Genomic DNA, 26,168 nt, shown 5'->3' with positions numbered 1-26,168 from the left:
AGAATAAAAATTGAATTGGTGATTGGACGCCAAGTTTCTCATGTTAGGAAATGTCAGTCTTGCCGACATTAATTCTGCACGATTTAAAAATACTTGGCTCTTGTCCAAGCCATAAACCATTGGTAAATAAAGTCAAATGAGCAGCCGGCTTCTTCGCAGGTCTTGCTTCTGCACTGATAGCATTGGTTCAACCTATATGAACGTGGTAACTAAAGCTTATAATGTCAGGAGACTGTATGTAGAGAACGGGCAACTGCTGCTAGGGTAGGAAGAAAAGATGGTAAGTCTCATTGAGTCACAAAATTAACATCAAGTAGCTTTTCCCCTAATCCCCAATCACACTTTTTGAAAAGACATCCCATACTTCAGTCTGCAACCAGCATCATTTTATGCAAGCCACCAATTGCGAAAAATGAGCAAAAATCAGATGAGAAGGCTAGGTAACTGCAGACCTTGTGCAAAAGTGAGTCTTTTCTATGTGACCGGTTGCAAATCTGCTGGTGGGTGGGTGCTTGCCTGGCCCCCATTAGTCTGCTACGGTGGCCGGCAAGAAATCTAGAACTCTTGCTGAACAAGCTGTGCCTGCAGTGAACGATGGGAATATTCTAATTCCAAGGAAGCTATTCCAAACCATTCTTCATTCCCAAATTTTTCAGATTAAACCTACGTTGTGCCTACCTACCTTGCCTTTGCTTTTGTCCTACTACAAGTGTACTACTCTTAACTGGAGCTCTGATATTTTTGGCAGTCTCGTTCATGAAACTGATGGGTTTCATTGCTTATATTGCTTTGTGCTTTGTGGGAGAAACTTGTCTGAATCAAAAAAGAGTAACTTCCTGTATTCCAATTGGTTCCCAGTACAAGAAACACATCTTTGCATGATCAGATGCTTCGGAGATTCAGTGTCTTGGAGCTAGATTGATTGCATGTACTTGGCAAGAAGAGCTGTCAAAATAGACTGCAAATACATTAAGCATATGAGCACGCAGATGACTTAATGCGCCATCGTGACCAGGACTTCAGTTGATATTTGGGAAGCACTAGAGCTGCCAAACTGCTTCCCAGGAGGAGTTAGGCTTGGTAAGAAATTAGAACCTATTGGGCTAAAGAAAAGAAATTGGCACTATTTTGTGAGCAAAACGGTGTTTTTTCTGGAAAGCGATGGTTGCTGTCAGAAACCAAAGCTGAAATTTGAGACAATGGAATGAGTTATTTGCTGAGCTGGGATGGTGTGATGTAGTCTTCTTAAAAAGTGGCATGATTATTGCTATTCCCTGTGCATGTTCTAAGGGAGTTGCTTCTGGTGTCATTTCTGTGGTGTCCCATCTAATTTTGTCACTATTGTGCCCCAGTTCTTTCCCCACAATGGTATTGCTTTCTAGTATCACTTTCTACTGTGATGGCTTGCTCGTCTTGCCATCCTACTATGGCTGGTATGCAAAAATGATAGTACAACTTTCAGTGTAAGTTGTGTATTGGCTGCCTACCAGCAGGGTAATCCACATCCCAGAGACACAACAGGAATAGATCAAAGGCCCGGCATCATTTTACAGCGTTGTGGACAGGACCAATGATAAGGACGTGCAAGAAAACACAGTGTATTGAATTGCATACCTGTTTTTAGACATTCCTATGCAAATTCACATCCCTGAACATCTCAGAGCAATCCATGTTGTTGAAGGTAAAGTTTTAGCAACTAGAACTAATGATATTGAAATAAAGGATCGAGTTCCTCTTTGGGTTGACAGAAAGCATCTCAATTAATTCCATGGAGATGCTGCACAGCAGACATGACAAGTTTTGAGTGACTCCTTCACTTGACAATAGGGGAAAAGCATTGGGGCAAGCATACTTTGTGCCTTATGGCTAGACTGTAGTTCAGTGGTTAGACTATGTTCAGGCAGATCTCACATGTCTTTGCACTTTAGTTGTTTTCTTCCATCTAGAACTGCTCCTTGCAGCTGATCATGGGAAGGAAGAATCTTTCAATCTCTCTGATGTGGTCTTGAATTAAGGAGGCGAGTGTGAGGTCATCTCCTCGTTCCTCAAGAGAAGGAAGGCAACGCACTTGCATTATTGTGCAAGCGTTGCAGGTGGATGCCTTCTAGCCTGGAGATGTTGAACAGCATTCAGGGGCAGCCTTTGTCCAGGTCCTCCTCCTAGGCCATCCCCATCACCTCAATGCAGCATTTTGCATGGCTAACGAATGTAAAAGACAATTGGACCAAGAGAGAATGATGGAACGGGGGAGGGAGGGGGGAGGGAGGGGGGAGCAGGCATGGGGGGGGGATGTCCCACCAGCACTGACATTAGGGTTGAAAGCACTTTATATCAAGAGATTAGATCTCTTAACAGCTGCCCAGTCCCCAGACTGGGCTTTGCACTGCACCATCACGATGGCTGGAGTTCCATTCAGGGGAGCGCAAGAGTGCCAGGAGAGTTAAATCCTGTTCCTCTTTCTAGGTGAGGCTTCAGAGTGAACCTTCCCTTGTATTGTTCCCCTCCCCAACCCAGTGGTGTCCTCTGTGCAGGGAAAAGCATGCTGAAGAACAGGATGCAGATTGCTTGCTGGGATTTAGGTCGAAACATCTTTTTTTCCTCCAGACCCCATACACAGACACACGCACCAACACTCACCGCTCAGGTGGGGCTGTGGTCCCATCGGCCCCCTGCACGCACACCCATGGGGAGGAAGTGCTTCCAAGACAGGCTTGTCCAGTATAGACCAGGGAGGAGACAATGTTCAGAGCCAATCGTTTCCAGCTGATTTGCCTTTGCACCCTTGCGTTATTTTTTTGCATTTCTTTTTCGAGGGGAGGAGTTGGAAACGGGAGGTGGGTATTCGGTTAAACATGCAAAGGGAGATTTCACGGTGGGGGGGGGCATAATATATTATGCTTGTATGGTTTCTGTGGAAGACTAACTTGAGAAGTGTCTCTACATCCATGTATATGAAAAAAAAAAAAAAACTTACAAGCCGCATGTTGAAACAGGTGTTTCATTATTAAACATTAATGTACCAGGGCCGCCTCCCCTTTGGTGTTCACCTTGTTTACTATGGAACTCAGTGTGTTGCTGGGGGTATTTTTGGATTGGGGGAGGGGGGTTGTATTTTCTTTTGCATGACCTTAAAGAGAAAAAAAAATCTCTATATATAAATATATATATAATTATATATTATCTCTCTCTATTGAGAACTTAAAGCAAAGCTGAGCTGTTAGCCTGTTCCATGAATGCTGGTGGATCTTTTTTCCTCTTTCTGACTTAACTTGCCCTTTTTCTTGCCATTTCACTGTCTTTTCTTTCTGAGCCTTGTAAGTGTAAAAACAATTTCGACTTTTTGTCTCGGGAAACTGCAAATAAAATAAAATTTAAAAACACACACACACGCACACACCAACACAAAAAGGGACTGAAGCATTGGGAAAACGTCTTGAGTGTGTTTCTGAGCTTTTATATCCAGGCACTCTTGTGCAAGCTTGCTTGTTCTACATCCTGCTTTCTACATGCTACAGGGTCAGTTTTAATATAAAAATGTAGCTATCAACCTTCCCAGGTAACTAAAGAAGAAAATATTCTTGGTTTGCAATACACACTGAAAGTAGGCATTCACATCTTAGAGCATACTAAACCACCCAGCTCCTGATCAGGCTTTTATGATTTCTGCATTTGCATCCTCAGGCTTAGTCCAGAGGTGAGGACAATGAAGTTGAGGTATAATAAAAAAGAATGTGTCATTCTACGGTTAGATGATCAGCAGATGGTGGGGGTGGGGTGCAAAATAAAGCTGTTTGCAAAATCCCTTTGCGAACAGCTTTATTCATCAGGATGACCATATAGATCATTCCAGGAACACTTGAATTCTGGGGTAATTTCAGACAAGTGCCTCAACCTCCTCCAAGAAATTTTATTATGGAGGATCTAAATGTGCTTTGGCCCACTCTTCCGGTTGCTTCTGTGAGGCTTGCTTTCAGAGAAAAATCCAGGACAAATAAATAGGAATGCAATGCCTTTTGACTGGTAATAGAAGGAACCCCCTTGTTTTCAAAACCTCTGGAGGAAAGAACAGAGGAAGGCACCACCGCAGCTGTAGCACTGCTACATGCGCTCATTCCCCATGACACCATGCCCAATTGGCCACAGCAGCAGCAACGCTACAGCTAAGAAAGCAAGATTGATCAGATCTTTTGGATTTTGGTGGTATCATTCCTTCATCCTCTGCCTTCTGTGAAATGTGTAACTTGACTTGTTGAAAACACACGTTTCGTACTGTAGGCAGTTTTGTCTTGAGACATAATGGTAACACCTCACACTTCCAAGTATGGATGGATAACTGTATGGAATATGACTTCTATCTCAGGACAGAAATTTGGGTTCAACTGCACTAGGACTACAAAAAAGGGTAACTGAACATATCTTTCCGTCTTGTTTGCCTAAGTGTAGTAACTGGAAAAGAAAGGAAGTTGAATAGACGGGGGATTGGGCTAGCTGTACTAGGCAGCTTTATCATTAACTGCCATGGAGAACATAACATTTAATGTGGCAATTTAAGACATTCATCTGCATTTAACTGCAGACTGACCACTTAATCTGATAGTTTGGCCTGATCTGCTTGAATGTCATTCAACTTCAGGTTTCACAGGCCTCAAATCCATGCTAAATCCCAGATTTATCACATTTGACCATACCAACTAGGAAATACCTGGTGGACATAGGATTGGGGGAAGCTGATTTAAGGTTCATATACTCAGCCTTTCAAAGCAATTTTCATCAGCTGGGTTCACAAACCAGAATATTCAACTAAAATGGGGCTGCTTCATAGAACCACATCACAGGAAGTCATAATTTGTTGGTCATAATACAAATTGTTGGAACGTGTCACATTGTTACGTACAACGTCTTTTAATCCAGGAGTGCAGTTCAAAATATGCAAACGTGGCCAATTTTTCTTGAGGCATATATTGTAACATGGGAAGTGTATCTAGTAATTCTACCCTATGAGAAATATGACCCCAACTGAAATCCCCACAGAGATATTGAGACACACAACCAATTCTAGATGATCAAGTGACAACTTTATCCACATAAGTATATTCCAATAACCAGACATTAAGCAATATTGACATACAGACATTAAGCAATATTTATTAAAATACAATCTTTAGTAAAAGCTTCCACATTAGAAAGAGATTAGGAATTGATGAGCCTAAGGGGCAAAAAAGTAACTACTTTATTCCAAATGCAGGCAAGTTTCTACAGTATTGTACATTCTTGACCACAGAATGAGGAGAGAAACCATTTTCTTCTACAGCAAGTAGTAGTGAAGCTCACTGCTCTAACCTCTTGATCAAGTTTTCGGAGCAAAGTAACAGCCTACAAGAAACCACTGCAGAATATAAGACTTTACAGAACATACAGCGGCCCTTAGGTTGGTGCAGCTGAAGCAGATATTGAAGGAAGAAAAAGAATTAAGGCTGGTGATTTCTAACATCACAAGGGTGCTGATTCAAGTCTGCCAATGCAGCCTCTGCATAATGATTCAAGCTTGCAATTGGCCCAATTCTGCTCTTTCACCTGGTCTCTTCCCCTAGGAAGGCCTCAAAAGGCAAGTAAACGTAGCCAAGTTGCACCCAAATCAAGCCCCAGGATACACCCAACACTGTTCAAGTCAAACAGAAATGCATTAAAACCCCAGGTTGCTCACTCGCTCCACTTCACTGTATTGGCCCTAGGCTTGACGAATATTTAGAAATTGCATGGAAGTTGGCAAGTTGTTGGTTTGCTCATGATACAAGAGCTGATGCAATTGCGTATGACACACATTTTAAGAAATGAACAATGCAAGTCAGAAATTGGATTTCTCCTCACAGTCCCACCAATAACCTTCAACTTCGTCTTAAATTGCCCTCTGTCATTCTGGCATTTGACTTCTTGGCACTAACTGGTTCCATGCTAATGGTCAAGGAAAGCTGCCCAGCTTTTTATGTGCCTTCTCTGGAATGGAGAAGGGGGTCAGTCAGTAGCGTCGGTTTAATCAACAGGGATAGGAAATCTGTGCCCAAGACATTATTGGGTTACTCTTACCTACCCTAGAAGATGACTTCTGTTCCTATTCGTGGGTTAATATATTGGGGTAGTGATCATTACACCATGTGCACGTGCACATGCACATGGCACCACTGACAAGCAACAACTTCAAGTGGCATGTTGTTCCTATTGCCTATCTGAATTATTTCACAAAGGACTTGTTGGGAATCAGCTGACTTTAAGGGACATGGTGGTTCACCTGTGTGCAGACATATCCAACCCAGTTACAATAAAGCAAAACGCTTTGGGGGGGGGCAGAAATGCTACTCTAGAATAGCATCCCTACTGCCCCACACCCAAAAGACAGAATGGGCCTTGTCGCTGAGATGCCACTGACAGAAAGACAAAACCATTAATAACATTTTCTGTATTTACACAAAATTAACCAATGAGGACAAATTCTCCAACGGTGGGAGAATGTAGGTTGGCCAAGGACATCACAAGACAACACCAAGCTGCATGGCTGCAGCGACTAACACACTTAGACCCAATACAGGATAGACTGTACTCTACAAGACACTGGTATAGTGGCTACTGTGAAGCGGCAGATTATGCTTCTGGGTACAGTATTCTCAAGAGGGGCTGCTTTATACCAGGGCAGGTATGCTGTCAGAACAGCAGCCACAATGAATAGTGTGAAAAGGGATGCCTGGATTGCAATGCAGTTGCCCATTCCACATCCTGCAGAAAGTGTAGAAAACAACCCCATCAGCTAGAAGAGTTGCCAGCTTTTCACCAATAAGCCCAACCTGAACAAACTGCAATATTCAAGAGCACCCAGGGGGCTATGCCATGCAATCCCTTCTTAATGAAATCCTGGGTTTGACAAGTGGCAATGGTACTAGGTAAAAGAGGGAGCTAGATGCTGCTGCTTATATCCTTGGCAAAAACAAAAAGTCTGGCTCAAGTTGGGAAGAAATTTTCCACCTTGAATCAAAGAAAACCTAAAAGCATCTACATACCCATACTTGCCCTAAAACCTGCTTCCCACTTCTTTGGACTGCCTTCTATAGTACAAAGAATATTCAGTTCTCAGGCTGCCTTAGGGTTGTCTTTTTTTTTCCTTTCATGCAGAATGCGGAGATCCATGTTCTCTGAGTAACTCTGAATGGGTTTAAAATTGACTGGGTTTTGCTTCACTTCCAAAATTAGCATCAAACATTTTAAGACACAAGGACACTGTGCAATGCTAAGAAAGGCAACCTTAGAACTTTCAGATGGCCAAACTGTTTTTCTTACTCATATGTATGCACAGTGAGTTCACATCTGCTTGCAGTTTTGGAAAGGAGAGCGGAGAATCCCCACACAGGTATCAGCCAGATGACCAAAACAGGAATGTGTGTAAGCACCAGGGTCTATTCTTATATCCCCTCTTGCCATCAGTCTAATATCCAAGATGCTCTCTCACCAATGAAAGTTAGTTTTTAAAATACAGTTTTAATTTCATGGACCCCAACATGGTAGCCCATTTCATGCCTCCAAAGTGGCTGAGATGGCTGAACCTGGAAACAACAGCTGCTGCTGTAGTTACATGTGTGTGCTGCCTCTTTCCAGGAGTTATAAAATCAAATCAAATCCAGATAGTCCAAAGCAGGTGGTAAGGATACACTGTTGATGGAGTCACATGATGTCACAGCATGAATTCTGCTTGCGGGCCTTCGAAGTCAGGAGGGGGTGGGAAGGAATACACACTTATTAATTATATTATGATTTATTATTGAGAGATACTTCCTTGGATTTTTGGGACTGTGGAAGCTGCTTATATGGCGCCCTTCAGTTTAAGAACTCCCAGAGTCGCTCATAAATTATACAAACATTCAACTATTTAATAGTGAAAAAATTCCAGCAAAACTTAAAAATTCCAGTAACAAGTCAGAATGGAGAGACAAAGGTCATGCAAGTGATGCTTCCATCATAATCCACATGACTCCATAGGGGGCTCCTCTGTGGATGGCAATAATGCTAAAAATATTGTTTAAGATCTTATGTTTTGGACTTCAGATCCCAGCCTCTGGCTTGCCATTCTTGGGCAAGTTTTTGTCTTGTAACCTCAGTGGGGTGCTTTTCTGGGAAGTGGGTGTTTTGGAACTGCACATGTCCATTGTGGCAGCCATTTTGCTAGAATATCCACAGCATTTGCATGTGGAAAAATTGGAGGTATTTGCCAGTGGCTCTCAAAGTGCTAAACTTGACTCCTTCAAGTAATAGCTTATTACAATCATTCAGACTCGTGCTCAGTAAGAATTACATTCTCGTCGAGGACATCTTTTGTCAATCTTCCTACACATTCCCCATGAGCAACAGTTCTTTGTAAATGTATATTCAGGAGAAATAGTAACTGTACTTCAGCTTTAAGTGTTATGCATCACATTACTATCTCATGGCATTTGATTTCCAGACCATAGTCTTCAGTGACTAAAAATACCCCATACATTTATTTTCTCAAAAATAATTGCAGAAATATAGGAAACACTGTCTATATTATGAAACACTGGCCTGAATATACTTACAGTTTTGTAAAAGGCTTTTGACTGAGTTCCAAGAATCTCTGACTTGGCCACTAAGTCATCCAATTTCTCTCCTCGTTCTAACAAGGACTCCATTGTGTTGTGCTAAATGGGAAAAGACACAGCTGAGAGAGGGAGCTGTATGCAGTCACTAACTTATGAACCCAGCCGCAGAAGCGGCAGCAAATAGCCTATCAAGTGGTCTGCCTATGATCTCTCCGTAATGCAGAGTCTAACTTCCAAGTTTTCCATTCATCCACCCCTTCAGCCCTCCCATCAAACATCTAGTTTCCACTTTCTCATCTGGAAAAAAAGCTTAGACAGTGTCACGGTGCTTTTTACGTCAATTGGACCTTTACCCTCTGCCTGTATCTGCCTCTTAAAGAGACCAACACTGGCTCCATCTACCACGACCACTAGCGTTAAATCAGTTCTTCCACTTTTACTTCAGTCTCTGCCAGAATGCTAGGGAAAAGCTAAGCTTGGAATTTAACCCAAACCAAAAATGTTTGTCTCAAAGGAGTATTTTTGCCATCTTATGGATATTTTTCTTTTAAGACTGGGAGCAAGAATCTGCTTTATTTCTCTCCACTATTACTAAAAATACACACTCTAGAGCTTTTCCAGTTGTAGAACCTATTCTGTAATATTCCATATACAGGGCGGCACACCTTGTGATCTTACTGGTGGCCTATAAATGTTTGTTCTACTCACAGCCTTTTCGTCTGGATGTGGGGTTGACTGTTGCGTTGACGTGACTTTCTAATTTTTTTATTTTTATGCGATATTTAGCATTGGACAGCAAGGAGATTTAATTTTCAACCTTTCCCCACCATTTTTGTTCAGTATCAATCTCCTATTTGTACCCACAAATAGTGGACCACTTTAAAGTTCTAACAGGAAGTAAAGATTAGGCTTTATTTCAAAGTAACTGGGTTGTAGCAGAAACAACTTATATTTGAATGTGCCTAATACAGGACCCATTAATCAGCTGCTTACAGTCCAGCCAATATTAATATTTGGAAGAAAATTTCTCACAGTTGTTCTCTAAACTAAAGAAATCCATTGATCTGCAATCAACAAAATCCCAGGATTTCAGTGCTTTTAGGACTGACCATGCTGTAAGAATGATGAGAACACACTACTGACCAATCACTGAAGATATGTTAACTAGCTTTTTTCTCCACTGCACATTGCTAGAACAAACAGGAAGCAAGAGTCTGAACAACCAACTCTGTGCTCTGTATTCTCTGTTCGTTGGTATGGAAGTCACACCATGACAATCAGGACAATTGTGGGGAAGGTGACATCCTTGAGGGATGAGCACAAAGCAGGATATTCAATGTTTTACTCCACAACCCAAGAAGCACTATGTTTGTTACTGGTATCTGAGCATCTCTGATGACACCATAACAACCAACAAAAAGGAGGTCACAGCTAAGATAGTCATGACCTACTTTTATATGATTGCATCATGTTTTCATCTCAGCTTGAAGAATTAAAAGGGATCATTAAAAGACTGAATTAAGAGCTAACCAATGTCAGGAACACACAGAACTCCATTCATGTATACAAAGGAGAGAGGTTTTGTTTTTATAGCATTCACAGCCTCAAAAGAAAGATCCTAAAAGTGACTTTAACATAGGACCTGCATTTACTTATTATACAATAGAAGAGAGTATCTGTAGCTCAGGGTTGAACTCTGGAGTCCTTGGTGCTCCCTGAGCATGGTTGTTGGCTTGCAAGCATTTCGTTACCTGACTAGGTAACTTCATCAGAGTGCAATATTCTGCACTCTGAATGCCATACACAGATCCCCAGTGCCAAGTGAAGTATATGGCCTCACCACTAAGATCTTCCCTAGAGTTTGCTTTTTTTAAAGCAACAAAGTTATGTTCCACTTCCAAGTTTACCTGGTATCTAGCAATCCCTTGTATTAATAACAGGATGCTGCCCACTTACCAGGATAACTTTGGTCTCGTCCAATTCGGCTTGCACTTTTGACATTGCATCGGCATCACGAGGATTCTTAAAGAGCAATACAGAATTTTATTTGATAATGTTCCTGGCAAGATACCAAAAATTGCCATTAAGACTTTAATACTACAATGGAATATTTAGGAAAGGCAATTTCTCCAAGTATTCCAAGCCACACAAACTCATGCCCTAAACACTAGTAGATTTTATTATAATTAATATTTATTCTCTCTGCTCTGTTCCCAGCAGCCAACCATTCCTTATGCAACATGATAAAAACCAGATGTAGTCAACAATGTGGGACCAAAGATATTAGGAAAACAACATCTTAGGACAATGCCAGACAAAAGACCAATCTCTTTTCTTTTTTGAAAAGTAAGTAGGGCCAGATAGTACCAACACAGACTGTACTTGTTAAAGGTTAAAAGCACATGTCAAATTTTAGTCCCATGGGCATTGTGGACTCGGTATAAATAAAATCAATTTCTGTTCATCATACGGATATGCAAAGATATTAGACTGAGGGATCAGGTTGTTTTGCTCAGAAACCATTACAGATGTCTTTTCTGGCAGTTTATATTCATTCCAACCATACCTGATATTTACTAAGGTATCCATCCAAGGCTGTATAGTTTATCGTTGCTGGAGACCCAGAAGGCCAGTCTATCCTATTAACTTGCCTAGAGAATTCATCAAGTACCTATAATGCAAAGGGCCAAGAGAAACCTAAGAATCCTTTTATGCAGATTTTCAAGGAAGCCTTACATTCCTTTGAAGGAATTCTATACAGCACCCCAAAAGATAAAACAAGAGATTATATTACAGTGCATTTTTCTTGAAGCTCAGACAGTGTATTGGAATAATCAGTGTAGATGGGGAATTCTTGCAGGTAATTAAAGTGAGGTTGTAAGACAAATATTTTATAAACTCTAGAATTATACAGGGGCGAGGGACTATAAAAGAAAAGAAAAGCAGAAAGCATAAACAGTGACAATTATATGATTAACAGAATTCACTTGGTGAATGGTGATGACCCAAATAACCTGATGCTGGTGAGATAATCCACATGTAAGATTTTTTTTAAACCCAATTCAGACCACAGTTAACAGAACTAAACTTCGGAATGCATTTTAAGAAGAGTTACTGGACTTCAAGTAAAGCATTCCAAGAAACGTAATTTTCCCTCTCTGGGTCTGGGATTTGTTTGTTTGTTTATTTAATTCCTTTGCCACCGATCTCATGTACGACGACTCTGGGAGGCTTACAAATAATAAAAATAGTAATCACCTAAACAGTTCAATATAAATACCTAAAAATACAAGTTTTGTGCTGTTGCAGCAGACTTTTCGTTCTCAAATTACTTTAATGCTTTTGTTGGTAAAAAGCTCAAAATGCTGGGCGCATCAGGGAGATGTGTGGGCTTAAAGTCCCAGGATTCCCAACCAGCGTAGCCATTGTGAAGAATTCTGGGAGTTGAAGTCAACACATCTTAGAGTTGCCCAGGCCGGGAAACACTGCTCTACAAGAGGTCCAGCTGTCTATCTCCTTTGCCACAGTACTTTAAATCTTCTTCCTACCGCTGAAAGTAACCCTCAGCGTACAACACAGAAATGGATCTGTATTTTCTCTTTACCAATTTCCCCTGCATCACCACACAGGGACTTTCTGAGTGTGGCAGTCCCCAATGGGGGCATCGCTTTGTAAACAGCACTGCTGCTGCTGCCACCCTACATCTGGGTATATTTCGCTCCCTGGTTTTTCAAGGTCATCCCCCAAATATGCATCGGCTTGACCATCTTTATTAATTCTAAATGACGTTTTACCCTAGTCTAGACTTGGGTTCTAAACTATGATTAGTGCAAATTAGTTTAATGGGATGTCTGAATTGAGCCAATGCTCTACCTACAAGCAATGCAGATGTTTAAGGCTGAAAGCATGTCGGAGTATCTACTACATGCTCTCTTGTAACCCATCTGCTGACATTTAAACCCTCCCTGCCCAAGCTGGTACTTGCCTTATCCAACAAAGTGAAACAAACCCGGGATGGATATTCATTATCTGCAATTACCACTCCAGCCAAACCATCATTCCGTACATAAACGTGGCAGAGGTATTCTGAAATAAAGAATAATGTGGATGATGTGCACTTTTCCCATATAAAATTCCCTCGTGTTTGTGAAATAGAACCAGACATTTGCAGATACTCCCAACAAAATCAGTCCCTTTGTTTATTTTAGATACAAATTCTCTGAGCTCTTTAACTCCCAGTCTGAACATAAGATTCCTTTTGGGAAAAAAAAAAATCCAGCTTCCAAACAGAAGGAATAGGAATCTTGCTTTTGTCACATCCCAGTTGTTCTGATTTGAGATGATATGCTCATACAGTATACATGCACAGAGTTCAATACCATTCAAAGTTCCATTTTTTAAAAAAAGCACACATACAAGGAACATGAGTACATGAATGCTCATGTAAAAAAAAACCTCAGGAATAATGTAGCACAAAAAGGCAGAACGATTATAGCTGAATGTGGAAAACAGACTATTCAAATAGTTTATTTAGTAAGTTGAGCACGATAAATCCAACAGAGTAAAATTTGTCATTACAGAAAACTGCAGCCAATCAAGAAAATTGTTTTGCTGGGACAATAAAGGGAGAGGCAGAATGAATAAAGGGAAAGGCAGAATGAAAGGCTACAGAAATCTGCCTAACCACTCTTTCTCATTATGGAATACTAAAACGTAATTTGGCACAAGGCCTGGCAGAGATTTAATTGGATTGTCAGACAATACCTGTTTTAACAACTGATGCACCATTTAAACAGTGGCAACAGGATACATCTAAATTTGTGTAGCAAGGGAAAATATCACAAGTTAAATATAAGGTGTTACAAAATGCAAAGGAAAGAGGAGGATTGGGTTTACCTGATTTGCAATTGTATTTTGCAGTTTGCTGTTTGGTTTGGATAAAAAAGTGGGTGCTGCTAAGAAATAGAAGGCATTTGGAGTTAGAAGGACATGACCTGAGATTTGGGTGGCATGGATATTTGTGGTACAATAAAGTCAAGGTTAATAGGGATTTTAAAAATCATTATATTAGACATGCTGTATTGAGAACATGGAATAGATACAAATCCAGGAGTGTCTTTTGGACCAGTACACCTCCTCGTCAGCAATCAACACCCAGATATGCAAAAATCAACACTAGGATTAACACCAGATGAACCATCAAACAGCACAATACACCCTAATCAAGGAACTATTAACTCAGGCAATCAACCAAGCAGCAAACAACAGCCCAGTCAAAGAACTCCCAAGGAGAGAACAATACCCCCACCAACACAAGCAGGGCAAGTCACGGTATATAAACTGAGAGCAAGGCCCACTCCCTCTTTGCACTGAAGATGTTGCCTAGTCTGGCAGTGAAACATCTGCAAGAAAACAACAAGGCTCAGAGAGCACCAAGGACTCCAGTTCAACCCTGAGCTACAAATATTCGCTTCGATTGGTAATACATACACTGAATCAGAGGATTTTAAAGATTAATATACAACTGAAACCAGGAGTCTTCCTCTTGGAACTAATGGAACTTTGTTTTTGTATATGATAACTGCAGCGAGATTGTATGCACAAAGATGGAAAGATTTGGCAATACCTACAATGGAGGAATGGTTGGTGAAGACGACAGAACTTGTTGAGATGGCCAAACTGACTTGTCTGATTAGAGAAAAGACAATATATACATTTATTGCTGACTGGAAACCCCTTATGGACTTTTTACGGAAAACAGGAAAAAATGAACTTCGGAATTATAGTTTTGATGATTAGATAGATTATAGAAAGAAGAGTGTCATGATATAACTTTAGAGAAAAAGGTAAATTTATAAATGTACTTATAACTGCTGTACAGAAGATCGGAAGCCACTTCTTTGTCTGTTTTTCTCTCTTTCTTTCCTATTTTTCTTTTTCTTTCTTTCTTGCATGTTTAGCTCTTTGATTTCTTTGTTCTTTTTTCTTCCTTACTCTATATTAGCTTGTATTGTTTTTAAAACAATTAAAAAAAATTTTTTAAATTGCATATATTTTTTTAAACATGCTTTTTTCTCCTTAGAGAGCAGTTATTATCTACATCTTCATTAGAGACATTATTTTCAAAGTCAGGCTCCACACTTGGTAATATTTCCAGATATACACCCTTAATTATTTACTAAGGTTCTCTACGCCCCAACCACAGATGCTGAAGAAGCTGAAGTAGAGCAGTTCTATGAGGATCTGCAGCACCTACTGGACAACACGCCTAAAAGAGATGTTATTTTCATCACGGGAGACTGGAATGCTAAGGTGGGCGGTCAGATGATACCTGGAATTACAGGTAAGCATGGCCTGGGAGAACAAAATGAAGCAGGACATAGGCTGATAGAATTTTGCCAAGACAACGCACTCTGCATAACAAACACTCTCTTCCAACAGCCTAAGAGACGGCTTTATACATGGACTTCACCAGATGGACAACACCGAAATCAGATTGACTACATCCTTTGCAGCCAAAGGTGGCGGACATCTATACAGTCGGTAAAAACAAGACCTGGAGCTGACTGTAGTTCAGATCACAAACTTCTTCTTGCACAATTTAGGATCAGACTAAAGAGATTAGGGAAGACCCACAGATCAGCTAGATATGAGCTCACTAATATTCCTAAGGAATATGCAGTGGAGGTGAAGAATTGATTTAAGGGACTGGACTTAGTAGATAGGGTCCCGGAAGAACTATGGACAGAAGTTCGCAACATTGTTCAGGAGGTGGCAACAAAATACATCCCAAAGAAAGAGAAAACCAAGAAGGCAAAATGGCTGTCTGCTGAGACACTAGAAGTAGACCAAGAAAGAAGGAAAGCAAAAGGCAACAGCGATAGGGGGAGATATGCCCAATTAAATGCAAAATTCCAGAGGTTACCTAGAAGAGATAAGGAATTATTTTTTAAACAAGCAATGTGTGGAAGTGGAAGAAGATAATAGAATAGGAAGGACAAGAGACCTCTTCCAGAAAATTAGAAACATCGGAGGTAAATTCCAGGCCAAAATGGGTATGATCAAAAACAAAGATGGCAAGGACCTAACAGAATAAGAAGAGATCAAGAAGAGGTGGCAAGAATATACAGAAGACCTGTATAGGAAGGATAACAATATCGGGGATAGCTTTGATGGCGTGGTCAGTGAGCTAGAGCCAGACATCCTGAAGAGTGAGGTTGAGTGGGCCTTAAGAAGCATTGCTAATAACAAGGCAGCAGGAGACGACGGCATCCCAGCTGAACTGTTCAAAATCTTGCAAGATGATGCTGTCAAGGTAATGCATGCTATATGCCAGCAAATTTGGAAAACACAAGAATGGCTATCAGATTGGAAAAAATCAATTTATATCCCCATTACCAAAAAAAGGGAACACTAAAGAATGTTCAAACTATCGAACAGTGGCACTGATTTCACATGCCAGTAAGGTAATGCTCAAGATCCTGCAAGGTAGACTTCAGAAATTCATGGAGCGAGAATTGCCAGATGCACAAGCTGGGTTTAGAAAAGGCAGAGGAACTAGGGACCAAATTGCCAATATCCGCTGGATAATGGAAAAAGCCAGGGAGTTTCAGAAAAAACATCTATTTCTGTTTTATTGACTATTCTAAAGCCTTTGACTGTGTGGACCATAACAAATTGTGGCAAGTTCTTAGCGGTATGGGGATACCAAGTCATCTTGTATGCCTCCTGAAGAATCTGTATAACGACCAAGTAGCAACAGTAAGAACAGACCACGGAACAACGGACTGGTTTAAGATTGGGAAAGGACTACGGCAGGGCTGTATACTCTCACCCTACTTATTCAACTTGTATGCAGAACACATCATGCGACATGCTGGGCTTGAGGAATCCAAGGCTGGAGTTAAAATCGCTGGAAGAAACATTAACGATCTCAGATATGCAGATGATACCACTTTGATGGCTGAAAGCAAAGAGGAACTGAGGAGCCTTATGATGAAGGTGAAAGAAGGAAATGCAAAAGCTGGCTTGCAGCTAAACCTCAAAAAAACCAAGATTATGGCAACCAGTTTGATTGATAACTGGCAAAGAGAGGGAGAAAGTGTAGAAGCAGTGAAAGACTTTGTATTTCTAGGTGCGAAGATTACTGCAGATGCTGACTGCAGTCAGGAAATCAGAAGACGCTTAATCCTTGGGAGAAGAGCAATGACAAATCTCGATAAAATAGTTAAGAGCAGAGACATCACACCGACAACAAAGGTCCGCATAGTTAAAGCAATGGTGTTCCCTGTAGTAACGTATGGCTGCGAGAGCTGGACCATAAGGAAGGCTGAGCGAAGGAAGAGAGATGCTTTTGAACTGTGGTGTTGGAGGAAAATTCTGAGAGTGCCTTGGACTGCAAGAAGATCCAACCAGTCCATCCTCCAGGAAATAAAGCCAGACTGCTCACTTGAGGGAATGATATTAAAGGCAAAACTGAAATACTTTGGCCACATAATGAGAAGACAGGACACCCTGGAGAAGGTGCTGATGTTAGGGAGAGTGGGAGGCAAAAGGAAGAGGGGCCGACCAAGGGCAAGATGGATGGATGATATTCTAGAGGTGACGGACTCGTCCCTGGGGGAGCTGGGGGTGTTGACGACCAACAGGAAGCTCTGGCGTGGGCTGGTCCATGAAGTCATGAAGAGTCAGAAGCGACTAAACGAATAAACAACAACAACAAAAGTTTCTCTCTAAAGCAAACCATTGTGTACTCTTACCTTGTTCCTTTACAGAAGCTCTGCTTCCAGGCTCTGAACGCTCTACTATCAGTTGACTTGTAAAGGTCATAAATTCTTGAACACTGAAAGTTAAACAATTTTTTTTTTTTTTAAAAATCTCACAATTAGTAAAACTTCTACATTCAAATGCAATTGGAAGCCACAATAAAGAAACCAAATTTTATTAGCAGCAACAGCATAAGAAAATAATTACATTGTAAAAATTGTAAAGGTACAAGGTTTCATTTTTTAAAAAGAGACAATTCTTCAAAATCAGCATACAAATAACCAAAAAAGCAACATACAAATCCATAACAGTAAAATAGGGTCAAGGGTTAATGAGTGCAAGCAACTAAACAATTCAAGTAGGAATTAAAGTCTACGTATGATTTTTGCAGGAAAATTTTGCCTAATCCACAATGCAGTAAGAGTTAAAGTAACTTCAGAAAGATAGTATGCAATGAGAAAATGAATCCTGATAAACTAATATTGTTTTATTTTCAAGCTCTAGTAGTTCTATTTTAAAATATCATTTTGCAGCAAGATGGACCCAACATTCAAAGGTCAAATTCAGAACTGCATATATTTAGAACCAACTGATAGCATAAGCAAACTGAAAACTGCTAGCATTCTGTTTGCAGGTACAGGGACGAATGAATGAATCTGTTCAGATTACCCCAATTAGAAAACAGTTTTAAACCTTACAAGAATTCTTACTGAGGTGATGCTCTTTAGAAACAAAAGCATAAATGTGAGGTCAATCAGTTTATCAGTTATTTTTCACTGCCTGGATTTAGAAGTTACATCAAAAAAAATTATATCTTGAATTCAATGCAACAAATTCAAGGTGAATATCACAGTGGAGTTACAGGAAAGCATCATGGGGGAGAAAGCTAACTGGCCCTGAAATGCAGTGAAGACCTACCTTGATCTCTGGAAGAAACTAAATGATGATACATCATAGGCAGCCTTCAGTAAGTGCACTTTGGGATCACCTTTGTAAAGAACACTAAGACTGTAAAGCTTCATATTTTTATCTGTTCAACCCTTCTCGATAACCTGAGCAAAGAAAAAAAAAAACAATAACCACCCACCCAAATCAGTAAAGAGGTAAAATACCACAAGGATAAATGCCCACATGAATTCCTAACTAGATACCTATCAGCCCTGTACATGAACACTTTGTACAACAGAAAACAAGGGCTAGAAAAACAAATGATTGTATTAAATGCTATATGCATATTTACCAGAAGGTTTATCTAGATGTATGTCTATGATTACAGCCATAGCTTAGAAAAATATTCTATGCAGATAAATGGACAAGTTCTCATAACTGAAAGACATTCAGCAAAATAGAAGCTCATGCGTTCTAAAAGAGATGTTTCTGCAAGTATTTATCAATTATTTCAATTAAGGACAGAGCACCAGATTTAAGTAATAATTTTTATACATTCACTCAACCACATTCCTATTTCATCTTAGTTTTTAATAAATGCAGCCATATATAGTATATGCTTGAACCTATAAAACATTTATTTTAGTTCACATGTGTAACCTATTGCTGTCTCCTCTAAACATTTAAAGAAGAAAAATTAAAATGTCTGAAATTTTATTATGGCAAGAAATTAAGGCTACATTCTTATGCATATTTAGAAAAGGATCAAGCTAGTGTGAATATTGTGGATTATTTCAGAGTAAACATATATAGGACTGATCTCTATGTATCTTGGCATTATTTAAGTCCCAGATAATGCTTTTATTTTTTTTCCAGACAGATGTGGGGGTCAGGATATCATATACCAGACTACAAAGCTGGAAGAGGACCAGCTTGTGGAAAATGTGATGCTTATTTCAAAACACCCAGAAAGTAACAGTTTGCTTTCCCAAGCCATGTTTCCAAAACTGAACCCAGTAGGGAAAGATGACATTTCTTCTTGTTCTTACACTACACGCTCTTGTCAGCCCAGCCTTTTTGCCTCTTAACATCTCAGTGTCCTAAAATTAAAAAGCAGAAGAAACCTAATAGCATATTTAACACTGATTTATTTTTAATGCCACAAGCTTTAAAAGACTAGAATGCTACCTCAGTATGTGCTTGAGAGTTAACCTCAGCTGAAAAATTATGCAGAGCAAGCAAAGAAGTTGAAATGAAAGAGGTGCAATCTGCAGCATTTCTACAGAAAATTGAAACGTGTCTAAGATGAACACAGCACCGACTTTTGCGGTGATCGCCGTCATTTATATGCACATTTGGGTTCCGAACAGCATTATCAGACTTATTCTCTAGTCCGCATTTCATAGCCTTCAGCTCCATTTTGTACAATGTTTTTCTCCATGTACGTCTGCTTATCAACTGACAAATACAAAGATCACCCTCATAGGTCCTTGTTCGGATCCCCACCTTACCAGAAAGAGGTGGTGATTCTTTTAAGCTGTTGCATATTGGGAAGGCTTAGGTCTCAAATCACTCCTCTTCTAAGCCCATTTCAAGTTTTATTTTATTTATTTATCAATCATATTTTTATCACTGCCCATCTCCCCCACATGGGGGACCCTGGGCAGTTCAAAATAAAACTCTCAGATAATTATTCTAACCTGACTTGACACTCACATGGTTTGGAGTATTTGTTTCAATTGTTTTGTTTTTGTTTTAAATATTTTTTCTATTTAACATTCTTAACATACGCAGTTAACATAACAATATTTAAACTTTAGAAAATTAGAAAAGAGACAACCCCAAACAAACTAAAAATACAAACCACTAAAGAAAAAAGAGAAAAAAGTCTACCTTATATTTTATATTTCTCAACAGTCACCATTTTACTAATAAATACACTGCTATTGTATAATAGGTACAAACTATTATTGTAAAATACCATGAAACCTCTGCCATAGTAACTCATAATGCTACATCCTTTGATTAGTAGAAAATACTGTATTATTTTTTGCTTGTTATTTTATTAGCATTACTGGTAGCTACCTGGGGAAACAAGGTAGGACAGGCTATCAATATTCCCTAACATTGTTATCATTTGAAGGCTATGCTTCTTCATCTAGCTATTGAAATGACTGTTGAAATAAGAGGCAGGAGCATCGCGCATGTTCGTGGGCCTTGAGTTGAGAAAATATATCTAATAATAACAACCACATCTCTTATTCTTTAAAAGATGCCAAATGAGTCCTTGTTTAGTGCACAGATTCAGCTCTAAACAGAGTACTCATGAAAGGTAGGAGGACTTACTTCTGAGAGCTTGATTGCCCTTTGAATTAAGGCTGAAATTACTCTGCAACTAATCCTGATATTAAAGCAGCTGATTCATTCTGCCCAGAACAATAGGAAGCTGAGGTGAGTCAGAGATGGCATTACAAGCCTGAAGGACCAGTTGCCAGATCTAGTTAGGGAGCAGTAGGTAATCTGCTCCCAACCCAGGATGCTCTGGCACCTATTCACTATTCCAAATCCATTCTGCCGTCTTTGGACCATAAAGACAATCTTGACTGGATTCCCTTCTGTCTTTTCATTCCCCTGCATGGCAATTCAACTCTGTCAACATAGATGACCGAAGGTACTTTTCCACCTCAAAAGACCTCCTTTCCAAACCTTTTAACTCAAGGCACCCTTGTCCTTGGCTTAAACGTCACATTTCCCAATTAATTCAGTTGATTATGTGTACAGTGACCATATTATCTTGGAAAAAAATAAAAGACAAACCACAAAAAAGGGGCAAATCTGAAAGAGGTTGGTAAGGATAAAAAAATTGTTTATATCTTTGCTTCACAAAGGAAAATTCAAGAGCAAAACCCCAATAAACTATACAAAAATGCGTATTCCAATAAAAATACCTAACATCAAACCATATATGTAAATTTATTTTAAAAAGACCATTCGACTTCCATATCTTTCCCATGGACACGAAAGACTGGGCCTGAAGTGGTACCATTTGTACAGTAAAAGTTAAAGGACCCCAAGAAAGGACCCGAGTAAGTTTTTGAAAAATAAATCAATCTAAAGGGCAGCTTTCTGAAAACATGGAACTGTCCTTCACCATAAAGGACATATGGTCACGGTAATTATGTGCCATCAAGTCGTCTTCGACCACACAGATAGGTTTCCTCCGCGAAAGGTTTTCTCCACATTCCCTACGAGCATTTTAAGGCCCTTCTCGGACCCAGAAGCCACATCGGGAGGCCGCAATATCCCACCGCTGCTTTCGCACTCCCTCGTCGGCCACCCCACTCTCCAGCAGGGCGTGCAGCGCCCAGCACACCCCGGGCCGCCCGCAGGGAAGCCTCTCCCGACCCGGTGCGCCCCGGCTGGGTCAGGTCTCGACTCCCGCGCCCTCAATCAGCTGGCTGGGGGTAATGGGCGTGGGACTCCAAACAGCCCAGGCGGGGTAAGGCAGTAACAATGCCGGGCGGGGAATGGGGGGGGGGGTCCTCGCCGTCACAAGCCGCCACTCCCGACCCCACGCCCAGCAGGCGCTCCGCTTCCCCCCGAAGACCCACCTCACGGTCCGAGGGGAGCCCGACTCGGCCCCACGTCGCCTCGGAGACGGTTCGAGCAGCCCGAGACACCGAGCGAAGCGGAAGCCAGCGCACCCTTTGACCCGGTTGCAGACGAGCCAGAAGGGCTGCCAACTCGACGGCCGACGGAGCCGTAGAGCTACAGAAAAAGGTAGAGCTAGGCAGGGTACAGAGTCGCCGCTCCCAACCTGCTGCCGGGCACGCGTCTGGGCATTCTTCACAGCTGATGGAAGACGGCGTGTGGCGGAGGGAAGACCTCCCGGGATCTCCCGCTGTCGGACCGACCCTCCCGTGATCTCCAAGCGGCATGGGAGTTGTAGTCCAGCACAGCGGTGGAGCGCCATAGAAACATGATTGACAAAGAAATCTAAATCAATAAATAAATCGGGATATAAGAATAACGGGGTCGCCCCCTCGGTTGCAACTTTCCGGGGCTATCGTGATTCTGCTGTCTCAAACGCTGCAGTTTCAAAGGCTGCGTTAAAAGCCAAACCCACGTGCCCTTTTCCAACCGTAAAGGAACGGGCAGAAGGATCGGCGGGGAACAATTGCTGGGCTACTTCGCCGCGCTTCCCAGACTGTAGAAAGAAAGGTTCGGTGCCAGCAAGAATCCTTGCACGTGCGAGTGGAATACCCCTTTAAGATGGGTGGACTTCAACTCCCAGAATCCCCCCAGCCAGCAAGGTAGCTGGCAGGGGAATTCTGGGAGTTGAAGTCCACATCTCTTAAAATTGCCCCGGTTGAGAAACACTGGGGGTGGGGGTGGGGGTAGAATCCAACTGCCCCAATGGAAATATATTGGTAATGATTTTATATTGCTACAGCAATAGCTGGATGGTTACTACAAGAGGCTCTATATTACTGGAGCCAGGCACTTGACGCTGAAGATTGACTTTCATTCTAGGAAGAGTCCAAGCAAGTAGTGGGCTAAAAAGAGATCCCAGGTGAAAAACAAAGGAGGAAGCAGAAGCCAGATGCAGAGATGGGTGGAAAACCCTGGAAATGTTCTAGAAAGTGGGCAAATTGTGGATCTTCCAGTATTGCTGCATGACAGCTTCCACTCTGTACAAGCATTCTGAGACAGCCTGAAGTTGAATTTCAACAATGTTTAGAGGGCCACAGATTGTCTTCTCCAGCCTAGGTGAAGAGTAATTGCAAAGAGAATGAGAAGCTTACAGAAAGTCAAAATGTGGAAGCATTAGCATGATGACAAGCTGACAGAGTGTGGAGAAGGACAAGAAATAGGGAAGTCTACAATTTTACCTACTGATTTATGTAAAAAGCCACTCAAATCTTTGACTGCAAGTTTCTTGGAGATCCTGTTTTGTACTACTGAAGCTAAGTAGCCAGGAGGTCTATCAACCCAAGGGTTTCAGGATTAGCTCCAATCTGAATTGAGGATTTCAGCATGGACACCCTCATCTCTATTAAGCCAAGAACTGGACTAGCTCTTTTTTATGCCTCTTAATTGTACTAATTTGTCAGTAGTGGAGCCTGCTCAGGTTATAATTCTCATGGTAAATATTGAGAGTAGAAGTCGTGTTGTGAAGGACACATCCATTTCAAGAGAAACAGATGCTTCATTCTAGGAAATGCCCACTTGTTGTTGCTAACTCCAGATTGGTTATGGAAATACCTTTCTCCTTTTTTCATAAATATATGCCCACTGACCTTTTGCCTCTCAGAAAAGGATTTTGATGACCTAACATCACTACAGGTTGCTAAGCAATGCAGGTAATTGGTAGTGGCTGCTGCAGCAGCTAAAAGTTAATATGGTTGCTATGACCATTTGAATTAAGCCCTATTTCCATGGTAGCTATTCCGCACGACAGCTTTAATAGCCAGGATGCGGGGAGTTGAACTGCAGTGGAAGTGCAAAAGGGTTTCACCGATCACTATGGCAATGCAGGATTAGCCTTGAGACCCCCACCCATCCCCGGAAGCAGGCCTTGTGGACCGCAGAAATGGGACAGCATCCTCAAGAACTGTAGTAAATAAATGTAATGGTGAGTCCAGAAGAATAACTGAATCAGGAAGAGGTCCCAGGCTATGTTCCTCAGGAGGAAAGGAGTATTTTTCTCACTGCAAAACAGCTCGCTGCTTTGTCTTCACCAAAATGTTGATTGACAAAAGGCATCTTTGGGCAATGGATGCACTTGCTCAATGAACTCCAAAGTGAAGCCCTAGAACAAAGAGAGAAAGTCAGAGAATCACCAGCAAGGAGAAATTCAGAGACAAGGAAGCTTGTCATTTCAAACATCAGCTTCAAAAGAAGTAACATAAACCACTAAAGAAAGTGGAATCACTTCAAGAGACAGGATAAGAAGAACTGTCTTCTCTGCTAAGGACATACAGGGGTGTGGTGGGGAGAGAGACAGGCAGAGAAAAAAGGCAGATCGGCCCCAGGCATCCTTTGACTTTGGGGAGACTGATTTGACAACTGTCCTAGGCTGGTGCTGAGAGCTGCCCCCATGCTGGATCACAGAAGTAGGATGGATAGCTCCAAGAAGGAAAGGGTAACGTTCTGCATTTGTTTTCTAATTCTGGGAATCTCCAGGGTGGGTCTGAGTTTTGCAATTTGAAGGCCACCTCACCCAAGATTAACATGTGTGAGGATTCTTCAGGTGGGTGGGTAGACTTGCAAGGCCATAACCAAATGCAAATCGATTTATGTACCCCAGTGCAGCAGTCTAGGGTTTGACCCAGCAAAGAGGCAAGGAATATTTTTGTCTCATTTCTCCACTTGACTCCATCTGCTGCAATGAACAAACCCTCCAGGGTTCCCTCATTGTAGACAGGGAAAGGGGCAGATTAGTGGGGTAGGAGGCACTTGAGAAAAACTCCATCCGTTTCTTTTGAATGAATCCAGAAACTTTATTCTCTAAATTACAACTGGATAACTTGATCAGTAGCCAACTGTATAGCAGCAGATTAGAGCTGTCTTTTCAAAGTAAGGTACAGGCTATAAACCTCTCTCCCCAAGTTATCTTGACCATTACTGGATTGCTGATTGTTCTAAAATTGAAATGGGCACCCCAAGGTCCCAAAGATTTTGCTAGTCCTGAGAATCCCCATTTCTGGATTTAAGAAGCTAGTTCCCCTTCAAGGCTTCTTCTGCTATTTGCCACATTTTTAGTTTACTGAACTCCCAAAGAAGATTGCTTCCATTTTGATGTTTCTTCCTAGTTGTCTTGCAATACAATCAGTTTATAAGTAGAACCTGAGACTAAAATATAGTGACATTTCTACTACAAGTCAAGCCTGAAGGTGAAGACAAATGTTCAAGCAACACCCAATTATCCTTTTTCTCAAAAGATCCAGGGAAATGATCCAGGGGAACTGCTGAAAAGGTGAAATGCAAGTAGCTAAATCCTGTCTGTTCTTGGCCTCTGGTAACCAGCCATAGGATTATCATCATAAGGAGATATGTTTGTGACAGAATCGCCTATTCTAGGCATAAGATATTAGGAAACCAGAACTAGAAGCACACCAAGTTTGATACCTTGCAGATATTTTGCACTTGTCTCAATGTATGTTCTTGATATTTTAACACTGGTGTTTTAATATTTCCTATATTTTGTATTGGGCATTCCATACAGACAGGTTCACTGAATGTGAGGAAGGTAGGTTCAGATATCCCACATTCAGCATGAAGTGGGTAAGCTAGTTAAGCAGTTAGATATCATAGCAGGAACTGCTGGGTTTTTGCATTGGTGTGTTCCTAACTCTGCTGGTCTCCTACACATATTTTAAGTAAGATCCATTGTGTCTGATGGGATTTAATCCTAAATAAATCCACAAGATTTTCAAGAGATTTTTACCAGTGTGTGGTGCAGTTCCTTTATCCAGTAATAACCTCATGATGCAGTCGCAGTAACACAGGAAGGGTGGTGTAGCTTTTCACTGAGGACGGTAGAATATATAATGTTAACTCGGAGAGTTTTGCTCTTGAATTAGGTCACTTTGATGTGGACGAATCGTTAAAAAAAAACCCTATACTTTTGATCTTGAAAGGGGATCAAATTTTTCCCCCATCTCTGTAGGCCCTTCTTTCCTGATGGGATAAACAGTCTGGGGGTTGCAGAAATAAATATAAAACTGGCAAGCATCTTACAAGAGGTATTCCACTTTCTCTCCAGCAAGATAGATATGCCTTTCCTACAATGACGCGTCCCGCTACCGCTTGCAAAAATGATCCTTCTAATGTGGTTCCATCACAAGCTTCCTCATACCAAGCTAGATTGTTGTTGCTCATGCTCTCTGTGACTCAACTGGCAGGAGCTTT

General features: G+C 41.1%; 2 protein-coding genes across 2 annotated transcripts in view; one reads left to right on the top strand and one right to left on the bottom strand.

Annotated features, from left to right (window-relative positions):
* Positions 1 to 5,125: 5,125 nt before the first annotated feature.
* Positions 5,126 to 21,970, bottom strand: YKT6 (YKT6 v-SNARE homolog). Its single transcript, XM_063310888.1, has 8 exons — positions 21,866 to 21,970; positions 18,285 to 18,418; positions 17,360 to 17,442; positions 12,586 to 12,686; positions 11,167 to 11,271; positions 10,557 to 10,622; positions 8,598 to 8,699; positions 5,126 to 7,743 (listed from the first exon to the last, which is right to left on the bottom strand). The coding sequence occupies exons 2-8, from the start codon at positions 18,386 to 18,388 to the stop codon at positions 7,708 to 7,710; spliced, it is 597 nt and encodes a 198-aa protein (XP_063166958.1). The 5' UTR covers positions 18,389 to 18,418; positions 21,866 to 21,970; the 3' UTR covers positions 5,126 to 7,707.
* A 2,188-nt stretch (positions 21,971 to 24,158) lies between these two features.
* Positions 24,159 to 26,168, top strand: part of GCK (glucokinase) — a 30,186-nt gene continuing 28,176 nt past the window's right edge. The window contains exon 1 of the mRNA XM_063311092.1: positions 24,159 to 24,399. Within this exon, the coding sequence (XP_063167162.1) occupies positions 24,355 to 24,399 (45 nt within the window). The 5' untranslated portion in view covers positions 24,159 to 24,354. The remainder of the gene's footprint in view (positions 24,400 to 26,168) is intronic.

The sequence above is a fragment of the Candoia aspera genome, chromosome 9 (assembly GCF_035149785.1).
Source record: "Candoia aspera isolate rCanAsp1 chromosome 9, rCanAsp1.hap2, whole genome shotgun sequence".
NCBI lineage: Eukaryota > Metazoa > Chordata > Lepidosauria > Squamata > Boidae > Candoia > Candoia aspera.
The sequence above is the reverse complement of the archived record's forward strand: the minus strand, read 5'-3'. Positions and strand labels throughout refer to the sequence as shown.